Source organism: Anser cygnoides, chromosome 1 (genome assembly GCF_040182565.1).
Source record: "Anser cygnoides isolate HZ-2024a breed goose chromosome 1, Taihu_goose_T2T_genome, whole genome shotgun sequence".
Classification (NCBI taxonomy): domain Eukaryota; kingdom Metazoa; phylum Chordata; class Aves; order Anseriformes; family Anatidae; genus Anser; species Anser cygnoides.
In genome coordinates this window covers 46,657,896-46,685,878 of record NC_089873.1, presented here as the reverse complement: position 1 = coordinate 46,685,878, position 27,983 = coordinate 46,657,896, and the positions used below count along the sequence as shown (strand labels likewise).

At 34.3% G+C, this 27,983-nt stretch overlaps 1 protein-coding gene across 7 annotated transcripts in view; it reads right to left on the bottom strand.

Moving 5' to 3' along the window:
* The window catches only part of ANKS1B (ankyrin repeat and sterile alpha motif domain containing 1B), a 441,289-nt gene that overhangs the window by 305,953 nt on the left and 107,353 nt on the right, over positions 1 to 27,983 (bottom strand). For all 7 annotated transcript variants that reach the window (XM_048061064.2, XM_066994511.1, XM_048061063.2 and 4 more), the window contains 2 exons: positions 22,934 to 23,074; positions 515 to 680 (listed from right to left, as the gene is read on the bottom strand). In XM_048061064.2, the coding sequence (XP_047917021.1) occupies positions 515 to 680; positions 22,934 to 23,074 (307 nt within the window). The remainder of the gene's footprint in view (positions 1 to 514; positions 681 to 22,933; positions 23,075 to 27,983) is intronic.

The following is a 27,983-nucleotide window of genomic DNA, read 5'->3' as shown; positions in this document are numbered from 1 at the left end:
TGTAATACAAATAGCAATCTACCAGAGTGAAAAGATATTTCACTGTCATTTAATAACTCTATCAATTCTTTTTCACTGTTTCATTTTCAAACAGGGAGCAGGTCTTCCTTTATATAACATGGAAACTCAGAGTACTTTAAATTCTGAAGTAGTTGTATAATGTTTTTGCTAAGCACTTCATTAAAAAAAAAAAAAAGAAACAAGTTGGTAAATAGATTATTGGAAATGACTGGGCTTAAAGAAATTTGATTTTTAATGTTGGCTTTTCACAATTGTCTTATGTTTATCTAGGAAATTATTTAAACCTCTGCTTTATTTTCCCTCCTATAGCATTTTGATGTTAATCTTTATTCTGATATTAAGCTCTTATGGTTGCTTATGAAAGGCTATAATCACGCTGAGATAAGTTAATATAGTACTTTATTCTTAAAAAACATAAATAGGTGAAAGTCTACACCTCCTACAACATTACACTTACACAAAAGACTAGTTAAAGAATTATTTGGTGATTTACCTGGTCTTGAGGAAGGTACTCTTGCTATCTCTAGGGAACAAGGCTTTTTGGTCACTGCTATGTCTATTGAATCACAAAGATTGTTGTCATTTTCTGAAGGAACTGCATCCAGAGGTGCAGAGGGTATCGTTTCCAATGCATAACCTCTCTTCTTTGAATAAGATTCCTGAAATGCAAAAAATATAATTAGGTAAGAGAAATGTTTCTCAGTTGACAAAGGCAAAGTAAGTAACTGGCTATCAGGATTTAAAATTCCGCAAGTTAAATACCACATTCTGATGAAATCCAAACTGTAACAGACTGGAAGGATTATCTACATGCTCAGACAAAGATAACATTTCTTTTTTTGTTTGTTTGTTTGTAGTGTTTTTTGTTTTGTTTTGTTTTTGTTTTGTAATATAGTACTTGTGTGGTTACAGAAAAATCTTTATTCATCAATTGTTGCGTTTAGCAAACGCTCCAACATAGCTGGTGTCGCCATACCTGCTTTGCTAGGTTCTAATTCAGGGGATGTCTTTTATTCATATTTTTTTTTAAAGATTATATCTCATCAAAGAGACAATTCCATTTACCACTGCAATTACTTTGTCTTTGGGGATGCTTTTACAATATGCTTATATTATATATAAGAAAGCTAAAGATGTGCCACCTACATTTTGATGTCAGAATCCCAGGATGTGAATGAAGATGACTAACTTCTGTATATTTGAGTGAGCAGCAATAATGGCACAAAGTCCCTTAACAGTTATACATACAGCGAACTCCCAACATTAGGAAATGTTAAGGGAGGGTAAAAAGCCAATAGCTAGAAGTTTTGGTAGAATGCTGAGCTGTCCGATCAAGCAGACTGTCTCTGTAAGAAGATACCATACAATCCCACTGGTGTTTCTTGACATGTGTTTCTGTTTTGGTGTGTTTTTTAATTGCATCAGAAAGCAATTACATGGTCAAAGATATTCCCACACATATAGGACACATGGATGACTGAGAATGTCAAGGACTTTACATAAATCAAATATGATATAATAAAATGGATAGATATTATCATAGTGGTACTTAGAAAGTGACTGAAGAATGTGATGACCAGCGCAGGATGTGGAATAACACCTTTTTCTTCATATCACCTAGTGTAAACTGTGGCTGTGGATAACAGTCCCTTTTTGTAGGTAAATGATTTGTAGTGTTAGCAGATCATTACACTATTAAACTTCTTGCAGTTTTTCCCGCTCGTTGTGTCATGACTGAATTTTTATGAGAGTTCAAAACCTGGTAGAAATTTAAGGACTCTAGAAAGAGTGCTGAGATGGCAGCAACAGGAGACCTACTTCAAAATTGTACATGATGAATTCAGTTGATCCAAATTTTAAACAACTCCCAGGTTAACTGGCTGCTGAATAAAGAATTTGAAAATGAATAATGGAAAGAATTAAAGGAAAAAAATATATACAAAATGGTTGCATCTCTTCATCTTTGACCCTTTCTTGTTTATGTTTAGTCACAGTATGAGCTTCCTGCATGAGCAAGATATCTATATGTTTAAGCTCTGGGACTCCAAAGACAAAACAAAGAATTAGACAAAGTTTGTAAGTGAGCCAACTGAAATTCAAAATACAACTTTTCAAACTTGAGTCATCTTATTCCTTAAATGAAGGTAAGCAAAAATTATTTCTGCAATCCATATCCTCTGTGGATAAATATAAATTTAATTTTTATTATAAAACATATTTATTAAATATATTATAAAATATATTTATTAAATTTTATTTTAAATATAAAATATATTTATTTATTTAAAAATATATATTTATTTTGAATCCTGTGAATTACACTTGCATAAAATGAAGCATGGACATTTTGAAGAGTACAAGCAAAAGAAAAAAGCTTAAAAATACACAGCTTTATTAGTCAAATAAGTATGCATGAGTTGAAACCTTAGGCTTAAATCCAATAAGACTTTAAAATCCTTGCAATTTATAAATAATAGCGCTGTTAACTTTGTAATATATTCCTTTTTATCACAATAAATATAGAAAATATTTCTCCCAAGACTGTATTGTGTAGCATGGAGGCACTGAAGTGGCTGAAATGCAACTGCGGTACAAGAAGAAAGTTCTTTCATATCTTGAAAAAAAGGAATTGCTACCTTGCACATTTAAGTCATCTGTATCAAGACGAAGGTAAAAAATTCTTTACAAGTGCAATGACTAAAACAGCAGACTTCAATTTCATCCTGTACATGCAAGTTTCTACAAGAGTAAGTCAGAATGCCAAAACCTTAGTAATAGAAAATCTATCTAGACAAGCCCATAAAGATTTATTGTAGTCTTAAAATTATCACCAAATACTGCAGCAACACCCTTTTCAGCTCCTGAATTCAGCTACAGAAAATACATTCAAAATGGATATACAAAAAAAAAAAAAAGAAAGGAGAATAGACATTAGATTTTACGTCTCTCTCTCCCAATACTCTGTAGACAAAGTCAGCCAACAGGGATGGCCCAGAGAACAGTGAGACAAGCACAAGGCCAGCAAAAGAATATAGTACTTCTCCGGCCTACAACCCTTTAAGAGTCCCGCACTTCTTAGGTAAAAGGTGCTGACTTTGTATTTCATGTCCATTAACCAAACTTTCTAAAATTACCTTCTCCAGTTGCCTTCAGAGCACATGTAACTTTTTTAAAGGTTGTAGGCACCCTATTTTGTTTTTAGCTATCTCACTACATTTGACGTCCCCTAATTCTTCTATTTTAGGAGGCAACAAATGGTTGTTCCTTACATATCCACTCGTGATTTCACAAACCTCCATCACACACTACCTGGTTCTCTCTTTTAGAGAATGAGAAATTATTCTCTACTTACACAGGTGTTCCAAGCTTTAGACCATCCCTGTCACCCCCACCCTCTCAGTCTTCAGTGATGTGACAGAGTTCAGATTTTCACATGGCGTTCGAGATGGGACTCACCAAAAATCCCTTAGTGACATAATAATGTTCTCCCTTTTGTACTCTATTCCTTTCCTAATTGCTTTCAACACTTTATTCAATTTTCTGAATATTATTCAATATTGTATAATTAACATTGCAGGAATATAAATGTCAGAGAAGAATACATAAAAATGATGAGGTTATTGGGAAAATGGCTGGAATGTAAATCACTGACAAGTAAATTCTTCCTAACTCTTTCCTTAAAAAAGCAAATATAATTTCTGCCAAACAGAACTTAAATAAGTTATTCAAAAAAAAAGGTTATTGATTAAAAACATCTGTAATTCTATCAAATGAACAATAAAATGAAGATGTTAAGCCTTAATTAAAAAGTGTACTTGTAGCAAAACAGACAAAAATCTCATTGCTGGAGGAAAGCAATGTACTCTTCTGGTTGCTGTAACGTGTTCTCCATTTTGCAGTTACTGTGCGCCTTCTAGAAAGTTTTAAGCTCTAAAACCATTCAAGTTAGATGTTAGCAGATCACATAAAATTATCTTCAAGCATCAAGCAATGTGATTCGGTATTTTTTCTAAGACTAAAAACTCTTCAACAATCTTCTCAATAACATCAGGTCTGTTGTCTCACCTCACCCACTTTAATGTGCAGTAATTCTACAGAAATCCTACATATGTCCTAGATATTTTCATCTGCATAATAAAACCTTTTAAAGAAATACAAAATTCCATAATAGTTGAGCAATCTTTAGTTCTGAAATCAAATTAATCTGAGTTTAATTTTTAAAATTCAGAGATGATCCGATATCAAATTTCGGTAAGCTGTTCCAAAAAGTTGAAGATGACAAACGTAACTCACCATCCGCTATAATGTCAGAATTATTTCTTGTTTGAAATTAAAACTTTATAAAAGTAATGTGCTGGGTTGGTACATTAAAATGAGTACTTTAGTGGAAGATAAAAATATATACACAATAGAAGTGAAAGAATGAGTGAGAGGGGGTGAGTCACTCAGAAAGTATTAGGGAACAGCTGCCCATCCTGTTAAGATATAAATTAGCTTATTATATAATAAATATCAATGTGAGACTCAAGTTGTGGACAACATGCAAGGAAAACACCAAGCCCTTTTACTCAGAGGTACTTGGCCAACTGGGTCTCTTCTGAGCATATACTTGATGGTCTAATGTATATCAGCTGTAATCCAAAACCCAAATAGGACTAGAAAACAGAAGAGGAAAGAAAAAGGATGTGATTGTTGACCAGTGGGGGTGAATGTGCTTCTAAAAAAAATAAATATGGTGATTGCAAGTGGTAATTTACAAGTATGAAAAAACAGTATTCCATTTCAAGAGCATATCTTCAAATCCTACATGATTTCGAGTTAGGCCTTTTCTCCATGTTTCTGCCAATCTTTAGCCTTCTAGATACTCTTACATTCCTTACAAGAATCAGTCTGAATGATAGATGCTCAAAGAATGCAATATAAGCAGTATATATAAACTTTTGTATGACCTGAGAACAGAAGGGTAGAGTGAGCTCAGTAAGCATCTAATCTGAAATGACATTCTGACAAGAAGAAAGAATTTGTCTTTAATGTTGTTTTTTTTTTTCCACACCATCCATCTCTTATCCTACAGAAATCAGGTCAAGTTTATTATTTCAAGTATATTATTATGTGAAAAATACATCAGTCAGACATGACTGCCAGATGAACAATAGCAGAAAAGCCATTCTTAAAAGATGGGCTGTTGCACATCATTTGCTATCATTCATAATTTCTCTACAGTGACAACTCATGGAGGTATGTTGTGTTTCAACAGATAATTCTTAATTTCTGTATAACTTAGAAATTCTAAATTCATGAACAGTTGCCTTGACCTCCTGTGGTCTAGCCTATTCACATTTGAAGGCCATACTGTATCCTCTTATTTGAAAACTTGCTGGAACTGGATTTGCTTAAGTCTCTCTTTTGATGTATGACTTCATTGTCATTAAACACTAACCGTCATCAAAACTTATGTGAGAAACCTAATAAGAATCACAAAGATTAGACGAAATAATTAGTTTAGCCTTAAGGAACTTTATTAAAAAAAATATGGAAAATGTATGTCCCTATAAATATTTATACTTGAAAATATAATTTAAGGACACTGATCTAGAAAGAGAATGACTAGTAGGCAGTTTCAATGGCCTTATTGTTGGATAATTCAGATTTTAAAGAAAAATCTAAGGCTATAATTACTGCTGCTAACAGATAAGAAGTATGATATGCAGGTTTTCCTTTTTTTTTTTTTTCCCCCCTGGATAACCCTTAAAGGAGAAATATTCTAATAAAAGTACAAAGGAAGAATGCAATGTATCTGCCACCTTTAGAAATTTTCTTTTTCATTTATATAGACAATGACAAACTGCCATTAAATTCTTACCCTTAAATTCTGCCTAAATTCTAACCACCATAGTAGACTATGTTCTGCCCAACCTATCTTTAGAACATTATGATACTTCTATTAATAAGTCTTTGGAGAGTTATTGATCCTAAATGCACTGCCAGCCCAAAGCTGGTGATTACCATAAGGATGAGGAATGAGTATTGCATTTACCACATTCATGTGTTTGTGTCAAACATACTTCTCAATGTATAGCAATCTGTTTACAAGCAATGTTGTCTGACTGGGAAACTTCACACTGAAATGTTCTTGATAAGTCACCAAAGGTCGCTGATTGAATTCTTGATTCCTCTCAAGAAAGAAGTCCTGAAGTGACTTCTGATCAGTGACTGAAGATGACTGGACAGTTTTTTGACATGCAGCAAGGTGGTGGGGAGAATGCCTGAATCTGAACAATGTTGTGTGAGTATGTTACAATGATGTACTGAGAAAAAATAACTGAAAATATTTCCTGTGTCATCATAACCCAAAACCACAATTAGATGGTGAAATATTTATTTTGACTGCATCTACACTGAAACAAAGCGGTAATATTTCTGTAATTTTATGGCTAGTAAAATCTCTTTTATCTATTGCTAATAATTTAATCAAAGTCGTTTGTATAGTATCATGTAATTAGAATCATTTTTCATGAGTCAAACTATGATGAATGTTCATTGTTATGACAGCTAGAAACACTTGAATATGTAATTTGTCACAGAACAGATAATAAGGTTCACTTCATGATATATTACAGATTTTGGAAAATCCCCAATAATCTCATTTAAGGGTAATGACATCAGAGGATCTACTCTGGTCTGCATGAAATATTTATAATAAAGATTTTTAAAGAGCATTCCTTTCTACCCTCTTACCAAGCTTCTGAAACTGTGGCTTTGCTGTTGTAGGACTAATAAATGTCCAAAGTTATCCAAAATAATTCTTTCCGTCCAGCACCTGAAACAGCAGTAGTGATAATGTTTCAGTAGGTCATTCCCAGAGCTGATAATAATGGATGATAATAATGTTTACACAAAAAGAAACTGGGAGGTTTTATTTTTGTATATTTATATTATTAGAAATGTAAAATAAAGATGATGCATAATTTTTCAGAAACCATTCAAGAAAGCTAGATCCACTATTTCAATTTTTTGTTTGAAAAAAAAAAAAAAGAGCATCATTTATATGGCACCCCAAATGTAGGTTTATCCTCTCTTTTTCAATTGTGTTGTTAAAAATCTAACATTTCATATGAAAAGTCTGCAGATGTCAATCCTTGAGAGCTGAAGGTTCCCACAAAGTTTTACAACACATAAGTAGCTAGTGTAACCTAAATTACAAATGTCTTAGAATTGGGGTAAATTGTGAGCATAATGAATGCATTGTTAATCTCAGCAGCAGAAACATATCCCTATATCTTAAGTAGAGTTTTCATAATTCTATCTAGCAGATACTCATAATTTCAAATGACATTATATTGTTGTAGTCATGCTGCACGTTTTTCCATACATGCAATATTCAGGCCATGAAAAAGAGCAGATGCTTACTCTAATAAATAACTCACTATGAGAAAGAATGTACTGAGCCTAACTAATCTGGTTTATGCAAATGCTAATGGTTGTGTGTGACAATGTTAACATAATGCAGTAACTGGTTTAATAAATGACTCTTAGTTTAGCTGAACAAAATGCATTTACAAACTAGAAAGTAATTTCCAGGTTAAATATCCTTCCATTTTTAACACTGTTTTCATGAACAGAGTTAAACAAAAAAAACACGTCTTGCTTGAATATCAAGCAATAGGAAAATGCGTATTTAAAACAAAGGCTATTATATTAGAAAGATAAAACAAGTAGAAACCTCGGCTCCATGGAAACAATGCTTCTCTGCAAGTTGCTTATGCTCTTATACTTAAGTTTTAAACTCCCTCTCTCACAAACACAAGCAGTTAGCTCAAATTTCAGTAAATTTAGAAAAATCATGACAAAAAAAATAAGAATAGAATATTTATGCATTACTAAGTCTCTGCAAGTTGTTCAAATTTCAGTAAACTTACAAAAATCAGGATAAAAGAAGAATAGAATTTTTATGCATTACTAAGTATGTTAATAAAAACACTGATTTAATCATTGGCTGTCAAAGTATTTGGATATCATTGCAAAGACAGAACTTTATATATGAAGGAAGGTCCACACAAACATCTTACATCACTTTCTCCAGTAAGTGAGAGAATAACTCATTAGAAAATGAGGATCTGGAGTGATGCATCAGAAGAATGAAAAAGCTTCACAGAGCTTCACAGTTTCAATAGGTAAGTTTCAAAGTTCAAAGCACACAGAAGTGTAGGAGGAACGTTCTTCTGATATTGAAGCCTGAAGAGGAAAGAAACTCCTTTCCTCTTTCCTAGACACTGATAAATGCATACGTATTTCTGTCAGGCTCTGAATTTCATTTGGTAACAGCCCTAAAATTCAAAGGTGGTTATAAAGGGACATTTTTACACACTATCAGTTTGTTACATAATCAGACCTCTTCACCTAAAAAAAAAAAAAAAAAAGGAGAGAGAAAGAGAGCGAGAAAGAGAGCAATTGTTTGTTTTTGCTTTGTTTTGTTTTTAAGAAAAGGGTCATAAGAGTTTTATGGAAAAAGTGGTAGACTCCTGACATACAGGGATCCCAATACTATGTGACCAACAACTGACAGGTTCATTATGAGCACCACGTGATTTTTTTTAAACTGTCAACATTAAATCACTTTCCTCTAAGCCAATAAAAGAAATATTTTCCTCTTTTGGTTAATGATTTTGAACATGCCTGAGAAAGATTAGGCGTGAAATATGAGAAGAAAGAGTGAATTAGAATTCATTCTTCTGCCTTTGGGACACAAGGCAGTGAACCATTCATGCTTCCACCTCCACTATGAAAGATGCACAGGCTCAGTCCAGCTCTGAAGCAAATTTTGTCTTCTACCCTACTAAAACTTTTCTAAGGTTTGCCAATCTCATGTTTCCAGTAGAAGCAGAAAACACAAAGTGAAAATAATCTCTCAAATGATAAGAGCCATACCACAGAAAATATTAGGTACTGAAAAACCCTGAAGCAGATTCAGTATTTACTGGAGAGCAAATGCAGCAAAAATGTTATGAAATCCCCTTCTCTTACTCCTCTGTGTTAAGTAGACAGGCTGGAATTTCCTCACATTTCACAGTTTCACTCCTATCTGTAACAGTGCCGGTAAATGAAGAATAAAGGGGTTGCTACAGAGGAGACAGAGGAATTGAATACACCTAAGATCTGGAAGTAAAACACGACACAGAATGCTTTGGGTTGGAACGGACCTTAAGGAGCACCTGTTTCCAACCCCCTACAATGGGCAGGGACACCTCCCACTAAACCAGGTTGCTCAAAGCCCCATCCAATCTGGCCTTGAACACTTCCAGGGATGGGCATCCACAACATCTCTGGGCAACTTGTACCAGTGCCTCATCACCCTCTAAGTAAAGAATTTTTCCTGATATCTAATCTAAACCTACTCTTTTAGTTTAAAGTTATTACCCCTTGCTATCTGTGTAAATGGAAATTTTCACTACTAACCTAAAACAGAAAATAATCCTAGAAAAGCAAACTGACTTGATTACAGGGCAGATAACATCAGTAAAGAGAAGTATTATTGTCAGCACTTTCCTTGCAAAGCTGTACCATTGCAGCTTGCTAATCCAGCATTTGTTAGTAATAATCTGTGCATTTTTAGAAAATATTCTGTATCTGCCCATGCAGCTTGTTAAGAAGTCATGTAAATACTTCACAGATTTGCACAATATACATCAATGATCTGATGCCACGTGAAATGGATTTAGTATAAGCTACAAAAAAACATTTTGTATTTCAGGAAAGGGAGTATCTCACATTTAAAACTTCCAGTTTGATATGAAGATTTAAAAATGTAACTACATTTGGTATAAAAGTTGTTATTGCAATAGTGTAAATCAAGCCTCTTGGAAGAAACCCCTCCTACACAAGCTCCCACCATAAAGTAGAAAGGATGAGAAAATGCTTCTCTGAATATTAAAGTTATTGAAAGACATATAATCAAAAAATAAAAACTTTGTTATGAATAATACCTTTATCTGGTACAAAGCTGAAGAGAAAATGAGATACAAAATCAATGAGAGAACAATATTCTGAAATTGCTCTTTAAAGGTCCCAGGAGGCATGAAAAGTATGGCACACACTTCCTAATTAAATAGAACAAAACAATCTTCAAGTGTCTACAATAAGTATGGTATTTTTACTGCATACTTTTCAGCAGTGTGAAAATGGAATCTAACAATAACAGACATTCAGAGGGAAATATTCATATTGTAAGTTAGAATCAGCATTTAAAAACTGGAAAATAAGTTATGGCATTAAAACAGAATGAGAAACGTGCACCATTGTAGTAGACAAATTTTAGTACAATATTGTTTCAAAGAACCCAGTATTTTCCCATTCAGAACTGTAGTTCAGAACTCAATGGGACTCTATGAGCTATGCAGTTTCCTGGCCAGGAATGTGCCAAAAAAATGTGCCTTTTGTAACATGGCTATTTACAGGTACAAGTTCCATGATCCAGTGTTATCTTTTCATGTTGTCTACATATTCAGAAATTCTATGAGGACTGAACTCAATTGACTAAGACTGAAATATAAGAGCTATATATCAACGTATTTACCTAATTCAATACACATCAATGAAGGAGATACATTCAGCTAAAAAACATTCTACTTCCTTATGGCTCTCTAATTAAGGAGTCCCACTGTTTTATATCAAAGTTTATTTAAGCTTTAATTGTTACCATAATGATTTCTATGGTGTGATAATCTACTTATCTATTGCAAATACCCTTATTTATTGAACAATGGAAACTGAAAATATTGAGATTATATAAAATGAGGTGAATAAGGATTATAAGGGAAATGATGTTGCATTTTCAATTAAATTTGAACTTAGAAAACTTTCTATAGTTTCACTGCAAATTCCTGTTTCAAAAAAGCTAACACAGAATTAGACATTTATTTGGTCAGTGTGCAGGAATCTTGCCACAGATTTGCAGTCACACCAGCTTTCACTGCAGATACTCTCCTTTAATGCTGTGCAATTGTCCTTCGTATGTGAACAAATTACTATGTCAGTGTTTCACACCAACAAAATGCTAAAAAGAATACAAAACTCTTTGCTTACTGATTCTATTTTTTCAGGCTGTGATTCAACTAAGTTAGTTTCTCATACTTCAACAAATGAATAAACTTCACAATAGCAATGTAACTGCTTGAAGTTAACATATACTTGAGTGATTTGAAAACTCAAGATCTTTTCATCCTTTTATGATGAGGAAACAGATTTGGTCAGAAGAAATCTACAAAGCAAAAAGCCTGGATGTAATGTGGAATACCCTAAAGCTGGGCAACAGGAAACGCTTGGCAGCAGATTCCTCTTTCTGACTCTCAAACACCTGAATCAGATTGAAAATGAGATCCTAGCCACTTACACTGTACATTATTCCAGTCAGAAGAAACAAAAAGGGTACACTAATCTGCCCACTTTAGAAGTGGGCAGTAAGGAGCATAGACAGACCTTCTGCTTTGTCAGTTGCATACCCTCAGTAAGTGCTCCAGTGCTTAATTTGCGCACAAATTCAGCTCTAAGGCTAGTCATGCAGTCAAACACACCCCTCTACTCTATGTCTTACACTGGCTGGCTTCCAGTGGCTTCCTGTTCAACAGAAAAGAGCAATCAGTTGAAATTAATTGAATCAATAAGAGATGTCTACACTTTCGCATTGATACAGAGACCACAAGAACCCAGATGGGCTTCTGAATGAACTTCTGACAGTCAATATTTATTCGTCACAATGCAAAACCAATAACTCTGTAAAACCAATCTGAATGAATCAGAATTTAGGCACCTCTCCACATACAAGTGGATTACAACAATCTATTCAGAAAGCCTTGTGAGTATATAGAACTTCAGCATCTGTCAGATATAGAGGCTGACTAGGGAGGAAGCTAGTGGGCTGTAGTACTTAGAGAATTAGGAAGTCTAAAGCACTGAGAGTTATGAATGTTATGCTACATTCAAAATTAAGAATTAAATAGGACTTAACATTGCCTAAAGAGTTTATTTTTTCTCTTCTTTTTCACAATATAAAATTTTGTGAATCAAAAATTGAGATGTAATAAAATTAAAGCCACCTCTGAAATTGTATACTCAACTTGTTACTGTCAAGTTATTAATTTACGTCATTGTCTTCACATTTACATCCTTCATGTTGAAAAGCTCTGCAAAATGACTGGTGGATTGTTCTGGTTATAGGGAGAAACATTTAGAAGGTGTTGTTTTTTTTTTTTTTAAAAAAAAAATCCCTCTTTCTCCAAGGAAAAACAACTATTGTCTATATTATTGTTAGTGTTACTGTTATTTCTATTTATTACAATAAGATTTTCTGTATCAGGACTACTTATTGTTTCTGAAATGTGAACAGAGCATTTGCATTTTATAGCAATATGAACAATTACTAGCATTCTAGGTAGAAAAACATAAAAAAATTAAATTCCTCATTTCCTATCTGAATTGCCTTTCTGTAGAGGCCCTGAAGTCAAAAGACTTATTTGACTAGAATTGGCAGAGCATGTTTTCTATCAGTAAACAAAGTCAAAATACCTTATCATGAAAACATAAAACAATGTAGTCTTACATATTTCCCTTTTATATCTCAAGCAAGGACTATCCTTAACTTCAGTTTCATTTTCTTTGACTTCCAATTCATGATTTCATATTAATTATGAATTATCAATAATGGAAAAATTCATCAGAATGAGTTTGACATCATTGAGAACTCTTAGCCTTAAACTGGGTTTGGATTTTTGCAAATACATATCTCCTGATAAAGTTCTGGATGTATGGAAGCCCAAATGGGATTAAGCAAATTAATGCTTATGCTTAGTAGGCTTAAGTAATTTGGTGAATCAGGGTTTATCTCACTTTCAGCCTCAGTATAATAGGTATTGATAATAGAAACAGTTTTCAGTGAAATACAACAATCAGACATGAGATTAAACCAAGGCACAATCTCTTTTGTACAACAGGAGGGGATTCACAATAACAGACTACAAAATTGTTCATTTTAAATGCTCAATTTTTAGTCAGGTCTCTTCTTTAGAAAGAAATCAGGTCCTATCAATTTTAGACACTTCTCTAGGGACTTACTCTCACTGTTCTGCAAAGCCATGAATTTCCTTACTACTAAAAACTCCTGAAGAAAAAAAAAAAAAGCCCCTTCAATTTCCAGTATTATCTTGCCAACAGTTGTCAAATACATTTGTACACTACCAAAATAAAAAATCCAGGCTCATAAAAAAAAGTTGTAAAATGTCAAGTGCCTTTGAACTGCCTTTGGACAGTGTTAAGTACTGGCACCCAGGTACCTCAAATACCCATTTCTTTATTCATAAAGTCTTTTCTTCCTGTTATTATTATAGAAACAACAAATCCAAAGTATCTATCATGGCTTTTATTCCATAAAAATTAAGACTGAACTGTACACCCAATTTGGTCAGACTAAACTGGAACTTCTAAGTTTTCAAGTTTCAACGGACTGCTTTAATATTTCAGGTACATAGCTGAAGGACTAACATTAAGTTTTTAATATAAAGTTGAACTTCTTTCATGTACAAAACTATTATGCATTATCACTATCCATTTGCTGTGCAATTGGAACTGATTTTTTGTTCCATTTTCCCTTAATTTTTCAAACAATACTGAAAGCAAAAATTCCCTGAAAGTGCATCTTCTGGTTACCACTAAATTGCAAACCACAGAGTAACAAAATGTACTATACTTACTCTGTTTAAGATCTTCCTAGTCCATCACTGTGCCACATTTTAGTTTTGTGGCACAGTGTACATTTGCCAGGACAGTGTCCAACCCAACATTAATTTGTACATGAATGTGAATATTAACAGTTATTAAGTCCATCTTGAAAACCAATATGATTAGCAATAATATATGTCAGATATCATCTGAAATATATTAACACTTCCAGTATTGTTTGACCTCTCTCTTTCTCTGTCTCAGCACATTTAATTTTTCTGTTTTATTATCATACCAAGAGCCAACAAGCACAAACCAACAGTGCCCAGATCAACTCAGTGCCAGTCAGGGATTACCAATCTTTGACAAACAGTAATTTACAAACTGAAAAAAGGTGATTCATTCCTAAATTTTTCAAATATTGAGCTCATTTCAGGTCACATAACTAGAATTTTATATAGAATTACAGGATGTAGATGTTTACATATAATTACATAGAAGAGAACCCTGGAAGTTATCCAACCTCTTTGTCAAAGCAATATTAATCATTTGCTCAGGTTGCTCTAGACATTTTCCAGTCAATTCTGAAAGTATCCAAGGATTAATAGATTACAACATTTCTGGTTACATGACATACCTGTGTAGTGGTGTCTAGATTGTGCTACTAGTACAGTAAAAATGCATACGACACAAAGACATCTGAAGTCATTGGCAACTAGAAATTTACATTGGAAATTAAGAAGTTACATATTACATACAAGAACAAAACGCTCAGCTTCATGCCTTAAAACAATCAGAAAATATAGCATAGCACTAAAATAAGCTGCAGTTTTTCCAATATACTTATTTCCCATCACTGTTCAGCAGGGTATAATCATCACCTGCTGATTCTTTCTAGGCAGAATACATACTGCACTTTTCTGTAGCTACTTCAGTGTGTGGGTGGTATGTTCCTGAAATTACTAATAAAACTTCAGCTTACTCCGAAGAGACAACAACGTAAAGTAAGAGTTTAACAGAAATATTTTTTTATCAGTAATACAGCTTTCCACATCAACCCAATTTAAATAAACTCACCATTTAATCTACTAAATTAGGAAATATAATCATATTTCTCACTAGATGTTAGAAACTATATGAAAATATTATAGATAATATAACAATTGTAGTCTGGCTGGGAGCGGACAGAACCAGGACAGCCTGTTTCAGGTATGCCAAAGCATTCCTGGCTAATGGTGGTTCCAGGAAGATAACTCAGTCTCTACATCATTCTTATCATAACTTATCAAATTAATGCATCAGCAAAGAAGATAACAGATTTCCTGCTCTGTAACATATAAATTAGACTAACGCACAAGGCTTTCTATTTCTAGTTTTGGTGAACTTCAACATCAAGAAATATTAGTCTAATCTGTTTATTTACCAGCCTAATTTGAAATGTTCTTCCACTGAATGCACTGAGAGAGAAAGTTGTTAGGGAAGTGAAGGATGACACAACTTCTTGGGTACAACTTGTTCAAATACTTTAGCCAAGAGTGTTTATTTGAAAAAATGCTCTTTAGTTTTCTCTTGTTAAATAGCAAAGAAGAAATAATCCCTCTTCTATAGTCCCTCCTCCGTACTTCAGCATTCAAAAAGTAACTGTAACACTTGCACTGAGCTTAAAATTTATGAAAATTTTTAGAAGCAGCTGAAAATAGAATAAGTTCAAGTTGGATGAACATGTTAAAATGAAAACATATAATGCCTAATACATCTCACAATATTAATATTCTCCAAAAAGAGACAACATGGATTCATGCTGTCTCTCTCTAGACTGTATCAGTACAGAGATTTTTTAGGAATTGATTTAATATCTATGTGAAAACTCAGTTAGCTTCTTACCTAATTTCCTTGTTCATCTCTTATATATCCAGAACTGTTTTGGGGATTGTAAACATAATCGTAACATAATAATTGTTATTGTCAGGCTTTCTGTAGAATCAACTTTAAACTGCTTTTATCATGGAAATACACATGATGTAGGAGAAAATTACTCCATTTGGCAATATAAATTCCTCTCCATTAGAAACAACTTTTTGAAATGACAATAAAAAGAAGTACAGACAGATGTGATAATCTTCTTGAAACAGGACGTGAAATACACAATCCTATTAACTAATGCATCAAACTCCAAACTCTAAGTATTCCTATCATAGCATACACTGAAACAGTATTAGAGTTTATCATCTAGAAATGTAGTCTAGATTCTACTTTCTCTTCCCTCCTTCCAAATGAGGAAAATTTACTTCCACAGGAAAAGCCAGGGACAATGTTGCTAGAGTTCTCACTTCTAGCAATTTAGGAGTTGTATAAGCACAGTATGTAGATCATTTACTTAAAAGTAAATGTGGAGGTTTCTCAGAAGTTCATTGGTAATAAAAAGGTGAAAATCTGACCTTATGCTAGCAATTCAGTCCTTCTTTAAACTTTCCTCATCTGTATGTTTTTTGTAAACAGCCATGCTTCTGGTAACCGGTAGTATGATTTATGTTTAAGGCTCTTAAATCAAAGCTCATTTTTTTTTTTCCATAGCAACTGCACTACTCTCTTTACTGATATTACTTTTATGTTGTAATAGTTATACACATGTGGTGTTCCTGGCTGGCTCTCATGTCAAACGTAGGGAATAACTGTCAGGGTTTTTAAGTTATACATACGACATTTAATTCAAGACAAAGTGCACTCAAGCTGATCCAGCAGCTTCCTAAATGGGACATAGCTAAACCTACTTTATCCCACAATTATTTTATACCACAATTAGGAAAAAATGCTGGCATGACTGTCAAGATTAAGGTGTGCAGACCACTTGCTTTAAACTGATAATATTGGTGTGATCACACAGGACTCTGCACCACCCATCTCTCTGACATGCCAGACAGCCCTGTATTTATCTCTGTACATCAAGCCCTAACAAGTTCTGTTGCTTAGCAGAGAAATAAGCAGAGCACACTATCCATAAAAAGAGAAAATGAAATGGAAACTACAGAATTTGATACCTTTGGAGTCTGATGTTTTATTCCAAAGAAAATGTGGGTACATATGTATGTGGATACTGATAGAATTTGTAAAACAAACATATTAGGAGCTGAATAGTAAACTAACCTACACCACATAATAGAAGATTAAGACCAAGAAATAATTCTATTACTGGAAAAAAAGGAATGCTCTACATATACTTAATATATTTCTTATCACTTCCTTACCTTGCACCCTTTAACCAATTAATAAATCGATTAAATGTCCTTGCCAAACTGTTCATATTGCTTCCTACTACTTTCCCAAAACCTATGTTCCAGTGAGAGGAGCTATCCTTTGCTCAATATTTTAAGTTGCTGTCATAAGAAGACTTTATGGGAAAAACAGCTAAACTATTGCAGTACCTTTACCTCCATATCTGAACAGTTTAACGGCTATTTCACATATAAATATAATGAGACTGCAGAAGGTAAGGTACTGCCTTCACCACAAGGTAAGAATGAGAGCCAGTACACTAATATTTAGTATTTTTCATATCCCAGTACCCACTGTTACCAGTGTTGTCCCCGTACTTTGGTACCACATAATAACACCATTACAAAGACACACAAACACAGTTTTTCACAAATCCTATCTGCTCTTTCAGCACACAGCATTGGGAGTATTCGAGAAAAGATCCTGTGGTGGAGTACTCTGTCTATACAAATAATAGCCAAGACGTGCATCTATAAAAGCAGATGAAATATGTTTACACATTTACATAGAGAACCTATGTATGAAGTGCATGGAAAACAACCTAGTACATCAATAGGAGTACCTTCTTGGTCTTACACTTCTTTTCTGCTATAACAGGCCAAATAACAACCACATTTCAGCTTCTAGTTTATGTATTTTATCCGTTTCATCAGTATCTGTCACAGACCTGAGTGCACCAATTGGCCTTACTGTCCCTGAACAGCCTCATCTGGGGCCCTTTCCCATACCTGAGTCCATGGGCCCAGGAGCCCCATTTCAGCTCAGCCATGGGCCCTCAGTTCCTGTCTCAGAAAAGCTGCAGGAGTGCCAGTCTCTAATTTTGCCACAGCTGTGCCACATCTGTGTCTGCCCAACAACACTGTTGACCTGGACTCCGACTTGCAGACTGACTTTGCAGCTAGACTTCAGACTTGGCTCATCACCATGGTCTGGCCCTGGTTCCTGATTAACCTCATGAGACCTGATCCTGACCCCAACATACGGACTGACCTTCTGGCTTCTTAGACCTGCCTCAGCACTCTAAACTTGTTGGATGTGCTTGCCCTAGGGCCACCCCTAGCTGCCCCTTCAGCTTGTCCCGCTCCCTCACTGGGTTAAGGTGGTGAGACCCTGCCTGGCAAGGACCAGCCCTGCTACCTGAGGGCTGATCCCATGGTTCCTTGGCACTCGGACACCCAGGGAGTCACCAGACCTCGGTGCACCCCAATGACATCCCCATACTGAATAAAGCAGTGTATTCCAATCACACGAAACTGTAGTTTTCATGCCATTTTGTCTTTTTTACTAGTGTGCACTGAATGTTTCTCTGTTAAGGGGTAGAACTTGGTGTAGCTCTTCTATGCACGTCCAACAAAACACAGGCTTTGCTTGGGCTAGGGTAGAGCTTAGGCCCAGCTCTTTTACCACAGCACACCTCCAAGTTCTTTTATGGTCTTTTTCTGAATGTTAGTTTACAATAAAATAAGATAGACCAAAATGTCATTGAACACTTGTGAACTATCTAAATAGAAGCACACTGCCTTCCCTAGGATTTTGTGATCCTTCCTGCCCTGAGAAAAGGCCTCACACACCTAGTGGATGAGGTTACTACCAGAATACAGTGGAAACAGCTATGTTTGGGGAGTTTGTTTAATTTTTATTTTTAAACGAGGCTGTTAGGATCGTGTGTCTTGCAAAAAGTACTAAAGGAATTAGAGCACTCACAGTAGATATGATCAAGTTCCATCTTTTTTCTGTTTTAGAGATTCACATCCACAGCCCTTATCTATTATTACAGGCTGTTCTGATATAGGGATATTTTCAAGCCTTCTACTATGCTGAAAAAAGTTTTATATGAGTTGAAAATCAACCAGATGAGAAAGTAGCATCCAAAAATGACCATAACTCTGTAGTCTTCTGCTTATCTATGTAAACTCCATATAAACTTTCATACGCATTGAAAAGGAGCAGATTAGGATGAGAAACACTGAAATTCAGACTGGGAAAAATGAGTTGAAGGTTGTATTTCACAGGAGTCAGTCTCCTACTCCAACCATGGGAGCATGACAGGTTAAAAATATGACCTGTGGCACGTTAGCTCAGAAACTAAAAGGTCTGACTGCTACCAAGGAGGTAGCTGTGTTTCTACAGTTATACTGTAGCTATCACTATAATTAATTAACAAGCTGCAGACAATGTGGTGGTACAGTCTTACAATATATGACTAGCAGTCTCAGCAGGTTTGTAGTCAAGGTCAGTTACTGTGCTGAAGCATCTGCTCCTACTTCACTACTATCATTACCTGTTCTGTGATCATTCCTTCAAGAGCATAAATAAAGCTGTAGAATCAACCCAGATATCTGCTGAACTCTGTCCCAACAGCCTGTGTTTCTTCGGAGATCCTCATAACTACCCACACATATATTAGACTGATTGTCCTATTTCTACCTCTGAACTTTCCTATTATATATTTAGCTCAATTACCACTCTCTTCATGAAATCTTCCTCATTTAGATGGTCAATAACAATGTCAAAACATTGCTTCCAGCTTTTATATGATTATCAGGCACTGCTCAAAACTATTTTTATGTTAAAAATCTTGGTAGTTACTGCAGAAAGACTTTACAAGAACTGGAGATCCATGGGAGAGGTGTTAATACTATCATACCACTTATAAAAGTTTAGTTTCAGTTTAACAGCTGTGTCACTGCAGAGTAAACTGCTTCCAACAAAGCCTGGAATGCTAGAATTTTAAGAGTGGAGGTTTACATGCTTTAACATTGTCAAAGTTGTTTTTATTCTATTTGCTTATCTTTAAGATTATTTGAAATTTCTGAATCTGTAGAAAATAGTTACTCAATTATGTAGGTTGAACAAGGGATTTTCTTTTGTACTGACTGACAGTTAGAGAATATATAATCTGGAATTTCCTAAGAAAGGTTCTTTCAGATATAAAATACCCATTTGTGGAAGTCAATATTTTCACAAAAATGCACGTAACAATTTTACCAAGGATGAAATTTCTGTTCAAAGAGAAAGATTAATTTCAGGGAAAAAAAAAAAAAAAAAAAGAAGAAAAAAAAACAGCAGCCACACACAGTAACATAAATCATAAACTACAAGTGGAATTCACAGCCTGCTAAAATAAGAAGAGGCATTTAAATTTCAGTCTCCCAGAATCCAGCTGGGTATCCTTGCTGTCTGGCTTTTGATTATTTTGGGGGTGGATGAAGCTGTTTGTCAACTCCATTCTGATGTAGAATTGAGGAATTTCTAAAATACTGAAATTTTTACAAGATGTAAAGCTTTTCCATCATTCTCTTCCAGAACTTTACCAATTGTGAGACTGCAAAAGAGAGGTGCTTATGCCACCTCTGAGAATACCTGTATTACTATTATGTTAGGTTTTAAAACAATTTACACAGAACTTTCTCTAATAGCCCTTTTTAAAAATGACACTTCTCAGCACTGTATGGACAGAAATTACATACTGTATATCATATCTCCAGCCAAGCCTTTTTTCATAACTACCATAAAGAAATCAAGGAGATATTTGATCTCAAATGTCAAGGAGATAACTGTTCTTCTATTTGGCATAATGAATACTGTTAACTCATAAGGCCATAGATGGATACTGTCATAATCTCACCTAAAATTCACATTCATTTTACCATTTTACAAATCAAGGATCAATTTTATGTTTGGTTTCCTTCAATGTGAAAATACAGTATAATTACATAACTGTAAAATCTATTTTTAACTGGAAGAGAACTGGAAAAATGAACTTGTAGAGTAATTCACAGGGCCTTTTGACTATTTAGCGCTCCTAAGTAAAGTATGGATTTGAAGACATACAGCCAATTATGTTTTTTTATTTCTTCATGATAAAATCTGAATTTTTTTTGACATGGTAGTGTCCTGACCTGAGTATCAAAAATACATTTTTGTACTTTTACCTAAAACATACTGTTGTAGATTTTATCCATCATATTATTTTCAGGCTAATTCAACATATTCATTATAAAGTCATTATAAACACTGAAATAAAAAAGTTTGTGTTCTTGATCCCTTTGAACATGATACTCTCTGCTGCATTCTGAATTGAATGCAGAAGATCCCACTGAATAGTCTAGAAAACTGCACATAGTGTTGGTAACACCTTTTCAGCTGAATTCACTGGCTTGTAATTTTGAGGCTTCTCACTACTTATCTTCCTTCCTTTCTTGCATAAGAAAGAAAATCAAATAATAATAAAAAAATAATATTTCCATCTTCAATTCTTATGGAGAGAAATGAGCTAGAAACAAAGTATGTCATTTCATGAAAGAACAGAGGTTAAATATACTCTTTTTTGTATCCATAATTAAAAATGTTGTTAGTTCTCAGAGCAAGAAAGTTATTGTGAACTTGAATTTAAAAGTTAAATAAGAAGAATCAAAATAATTCAGCAGTGACTACCTTATAATATACATCCTTCTTGAAATTAATCTCTCTTTATGAAAAGGAAAGAGCCAACCAAGCTAACTTTATTTTATTATTCAAATGCTTTCCTCAATTCTATAATACTCTTTAAATATATCAAATATATATATTAAAAAGAAACTAGGAAAACAAAATGTTCTTTAAAATCAGGAAATCACTCCAAAATGGCACACATGTTCATCATAGAAAGTTTAACAATAATTATAATATAGCTAATACATACTTAGAGAAGAAAAGTTTCATTTAAGAAATATTTTTTGAAACAAATTCTTCAAAATAAGGAATTAGCAATTACTGGGCTCCTATTGTTAATCAGGGTGACTCCAATAGCTCTATACCTTGCCAAATGTCTAAAATGACAGATAGTTTGAAGTAGAAAACAGCTACTGAAAACAGAAAGGAGTACAAAAACTGCTTATAAAAAGATAGGGCAGTGCTCATTGTTATTCAAGTACATTAGTTGTCATATCCTGTTTCCATTGACTGCAGTGGAAGCTTTAGCATTGACTTCAAACAGGTGCAAATCTCATGAGACTAAGGGGAATAAAACGTACAGTCATGGTATGAAAGCAACAGTGTATAAAGTGTGGTGAGACAGGATATGTAATTCCAATCTGGTACACAAGAATCTGACAAAGTTCTTTAAATGTAGTGCCAAGTAAGGATGCAACTGAAAAAACAGACTTTTCTAAACAGAAGTTTGGCAGGCCTCCATTCAATGCTACAAGAAAAGCTCAGGAAAGATGTAACAGAAATTAGAACACTAAACTATAGCAGAGGGAAAGAACAAGGGAGACCCAGAAGCAGCCATAAGCATCATCCTGTTCTGTAGCAGTACAATACCGTTTGTTTAGGACACAGCTGTTGGCATGCATTTGTGGATACTGCAAACTGGTCTACTCTGAGCTGTTGAGACTTAGACCCAAGCATATTGCCCATTTTTATTTATTCTCCTCTGTAATATCATGAGCATTCAAAAATGTTAGGGGACTTTTTTTATTTAAACTTACATAATCTTCAAAGAGAAGACAGGCTATATTCTTACATCAGTATAGCTATGCATGATGACCTTAATTAATTCTATAAAGAAAGTAGCTGAGATATCATTATATTAATTAGAAGCTGGTCAAAATTAGAGTGTTTATCCCAAAGGAAACTGTGGACTGCAAAAATGTCTTTCCCAATTGAATCATAAGAGAAAGCTATACAACATAAAAACTGTCTAAAATGAGAGTAATAAACATCAAACTGTATCGATATTAAACTCAGCTGTATAAGTGTTACAACAGGAAAACTGAAACAACATTTCATTTTAAAACTGGATTTTAAGGTTAAAATGAAGACTGAAGGCAACAATTTTGAAGTGAATAAAGCAAGTCTATAAATGACTGTAAGAGATAAGGCACAGAAGAGATTAAGCAGTTATTCTGTAGTTATTAAGCTTTAGGATGAATAGGTAAACATATACCTGTGCAAGCATGGGAAATCCAAGGTTTCTGCATCCATTACAAGGTGTCAGTGCTTCCCATATACCCGAAGGACCACAAGTGTTTTCACCTGCATCATCTTCTTCCTCCTCCCTTGCTGATAAACATGTTGAAGCAGGCCTCTGTGCATAAAGAAACAGTACTTTCAAATTAAACATAGTGATACATTGCAAAGAACCATTTTACTTAATGAAGTGAGCTTAAAAGATTCCCATTTATAAATGTCAAAAGATAACCTCCTATTTTAATACATAGCAATTACTCAATCATTATTCTGTTGTATGAAAATCACACTTTCTCAAGAAGGTGTGTGTTGAGCTACCTGCAATTATACTTTAAATATGAGTGAATATAATAATATACATTAAAAATGTGTATTTATTTTCTTCATTATCAGGTATTTGGCAATTTCTACTTCATTTTAAATTAAAATTAAGTTGAGGACAGCCTGGAGAGAATAAAAACTAACATTTTAAAAAAATATACTATCTTCTAGAAGGAAATAATAGCTGAGAGGATCTAGTTTCAACAGTCATCTGTTATGTTCAGAAGACAAAAACATTTGCCTGGATAAGTCCAAGGTTTTTTCAGAAGAAAAGAAAAGAAAAGAAAAGAAAAGAAAAGAAAAGAAAAGAAAAGAAAAGAAAAGAAAAGAAAAGAAAAGAAAAGAAAAGAAAAGAAAAGAAAAGAAAAGAAAAGAAAAGAAAAGAAAAGAAAAGAAAAGAAAAGAAAAGAAAAGAAAAGAAAAGAAGAGAAGAGAAGAGAAGAGAAGAGAAGAGAAGAGAAGAGAAGAGAAGAGAAGAGAAGAGAAGAGAAGAGAAGAGAAGAGAAGAGAAGAGAAGAGAAGAGAAGAGAAGAGAGAGAGAAGAGAAGAGAAGAGAAGAGAAGAGAAGAGAAGAGAAGAGAAGAGAAGAGAAGAGAAGAGAAGAGAAGAGAGAGAAGAGAGAGAGAAGAGAAGAGAAGAGAAGAGAAGAGAAGAGAAGAGAAGAGAAGAGAAGAGAGAAAAGAAAAGAAAAAAGTTAAATTCAGTCAAAGTAATGAGGTTTCTTTTTTTTTTTTTTTCTCTGACATTTACCAATAGCAGACACATTAGCTTATTATGTTGGCAAAAATATATATATTTTAAAATGTATTTTTTCACTGACTAGAAGGGCTGAAGGGTACTGGAAAATGCTATTAATTTGTGAGTGTTAAGGTTTCTATATTGGCCTCAGTTAGAAAGGAATAATGCTAGTTTTGCTTAAACTGGTATTCTATCTTTCTAATGACAGCTGGAAGCAGAAAAAGTGGACACTTCCCATTTATTTATGTTCTTTTGCTACACAGGATAGTTCACTCCTACTAAATGAATCGCAATAGCAACTTCTGTTGATTTCAGGAGAAAAAGGAGGAGAGTTAAACCAGTTACAAATGATTTTTTAAATCTCATGTTAAAAAAATCATGACAGTAAAAAATTTCATGTTTTACTCACAACTGAATTTTATGCCACAGATAATTATCTTGTCTATATTTAAACTGGAATTTGCAATAGCTGTTCCAGTCTGTTTGACATTTGTTTGTGCAGCCTACCTGATATTCAGATGCCAAGTTCTATCTCTAAGAATGCGTGCTTATCTTAAACAAGCTTTCAGAAGTGGCTGGATTTTTGTCTGACCAACATAATGCTGTTTGAGACAATGGCTGACCGCATCTATTAATGTGGTGGTAACATAGGCTCTAAAGCACTGTTATGAGGCCCACAAGTAAAAAAAAATAAATAAATAAAAATAAAAAAATAAAGGAAGAACACCACTTAACTGCAGATTATTTTAGCCAATAGAATATAGAAATATGTGGAGTGGGGAGTATGCTGCAAGAAACGGCATGTAGAGGTGAAGGAAATGTAGGGGGGAAAGGAAGAGCAGAAACAAAAGCAGTTCTGAAGATGAATACAAGCTGATGGATATGAGTAAGCGAGGCAAAGGCACTGCAAAAGCAAATACTATAAAACTGTATAACATCTGAGGGCCATTTAACCCTTGACTCCTGTGCTAACATATTATACGCATATGTGGTCGGTATACCATTACCTTAAGCAGAATAAATATTTCTAAATTCTATGCCAGCTCACTCACCATGGATGAGAAACACGACACATCCATCTCCACTAGTCTGATTTCCCTCACTTAGGAAATGGTTGTTCCCTTGTTGCAGACTCCTTGAATCTAGCCATATCTTCTAAAGTTAGGTGGATTTATTTACTTCTTATTTTAAAAGTCAATTTCTAAACCATTCTTAGCATGATATTTTATGAGGTTATTTTGACAGTCAAGTGGTACCACAGAATGTGTTGCCGTAGCAACCAGTATTCTTACAGGGACTATTAAAAGGATTGGGTTAACTCTGCACAGTGTCGGTCATGAAGGACTATTACTGCTCTGCATTTGCATAGACAAAGGAAGCAGACTATGAGTCTTTCCCATCTATTTATGATGCCATCTTCCATGGTGTTTGCCCTATGTTTGTATTTTAAATCTCAGAATTGCTGGATCACAGAATAAAGTGCTTCTTGCCCCCTGGAGCAAAAAGCAAAGAACTGCAGCAGTGCTAGGTACAGGAAAGCCTGTAACATACATCTTAAAAGCCAATATAAGTGGATAAAGACAAAGGACACAGAAAAAAATTATACTCAATTCACTTTCCAAAGGCAAAAAATAGACACAAAATCAGAGATATTTCTTAACACAATCAAAGGAGGATGAATAATGAAATTCAATACATTTGAATCATTCAAGGGAGAACATATGAGTTTTTAGCTATTACAGAAACAGAGTAGAAAATCATTATAGCAAAAATATTATTGAGCAACAAAAAGTAAACAAGCAGAATGAGTGAGAGTTGTATTATTTATACTGATGCTCTGTATATAGAGAAAGAACGGAGATCACAGAAATTGAAATTAATGCCGTCGATATGGATGAGAAGTGGGAAATATTATGTAGTCAGATCTCCTGGGCATCAAAAGTAATAATAAAAAAGCAGCAGATGTCAAAATTCATTAGAGACGTTTGGAATACATTGACTAATACTCTGATGCCATGAGACAATCCAGTTTATGACATGACACTGGCTAATTTAAAGAGAACTGAAGAGTAGGGATGGCTCTTTGTATACTGAATGACTGTTTTCTGTCTTCTTCTTCCCCATATTTCTGCTACAGGTAAAGCACTAAAAAGGAAGTATTAGGACAAATGTATATGAAGGCCCAAGAAACAGTTACCACTGTCAGCTTTCTCACACATCCCTGATGCTAGAAGCCCCATTCTTCCCAAACAACAGGCAAAAAGGGCGTGGTAGGAGTTGCTGCAAGGAAGGACAGCTGCATTTGCAAAGAAGGGAAGGAGTTAATGGCTGCATGACAGAAAGGGGAGTCAGAAGTCCCCCAAATGCGACAGACTGGGTTTGCATACACTAGGGAGACGGAGACACCTGGGGGAGGCATATGAGATAGAGAAAGATCTATAATCTATCCATGGACCTCAGACTGTCACACAAGCCCATAAAACCCCCAATCCAGACCACCCAGTTTTCTACTATCCTCTCCCAGCCTTCATTCCTTTCTCAGAACTCCCTCGTTTTTCTGTTATGTTGTAAATTTAATTTTGCCTCCTCAGAGATCCTTTGGACATGAAAATCTAATTTTGTGTGCGCTGCTGGGAAGCCTTGAAATAGCCCTGTGGGGAGAGGTTTAGTGAAACTGAGGTTATTTATGCCCACTTCTCCGAAGAAAAAAAAATATGAAATAAATAGAGAGAAAGAGATTTCTGTCACCTGAAGAAAAACAGACACAATTACAAACCTTTTATAATACCTGTTCTGACTTGGAAAAGAAACAGAAAAAGTAGTTAGAAAATGCCACTTAGATCATAGTTGCTCAATTAACTGAATTTGACATTATGAAATGGTGATGTCAACATAACCTGTAATGCTAAGCTTTCAAAAAGCCAACTCTGTGCAAACTACAAGAGGCATGAATATAAATATCACATATCCTCAAACAAAACAGATAGAAAATCTTAAAAGATATTAGATATCATATGTAAAAAGGAGTAATTGATAGGGAACCACAAGGCTGATACAAAATAAAACATTTAATAAAAGACAGTTATATTGTTATTAGAACATTGAAATAAGTATTAAAATTACTTAAAGCAGTAGCAGACTACTGCTAATAAAATAAACAGAATAATAAAATAAATTAATTTTCTGTGTATGTAAAAGAGAAAGTATAAGAATATAGCAGTAAGAGAGTAGTAAGATCTACAATTAGAGGCAAGTTTTCCTCAGACTTCACTGGGTCTGACGCATCACTTCTAATTCTCGTATCTGATGAGTATTTAGATAATGTCTTTGAAAATTTAGGCATGGAAGTCTTCCTCTTTATGTCTCCATCTACATAAATGGCAGAATTTTCCCCGTAGGAAACCTTGCACTGAAGGATATTTTATTCTGTAAAACAGCTATTTGTTCTTCCAGTAGGTTTGTGTACATCAGCTTGGCTATCACAATAACCTGACATCTCCCTCCTGATCTGAGAACAAGCTAATATTTAGCAACAGACAGGATAGTGAGTACAGATGGAAAAAATAATAATAATAAAAAATACATATATAAATAAAAACAGAGAAAGTCTTTTCCATCCTTAAAAGTCAACACAAAAAGAAAAAGAGAGCACCTCCAGTCTTAACTATTACTTAAAACTACCATGTTCACAGCTTAAAAAGCGTTATGCCATGTATAAAACATACATAAAGTTTTGGCATTCCTTTTTACAGATGACAATTGCTTGAGTACTATATGACCTTACTATCTAGACAAGTCTTTTTTATGAATACAGTTAAATCAAATGAAACCTCTCATCTTCCTTTTCTTCCCCGGTTTTTTGATTTTTTAATGAAAACTGGAGTGCTTTCTACCTTAAAATTTGTACTAGTCAGTGGTAGGCAAATGTGATTAAATCCCCTGGTTTCAGGATAGAGAAGAGACTTTCC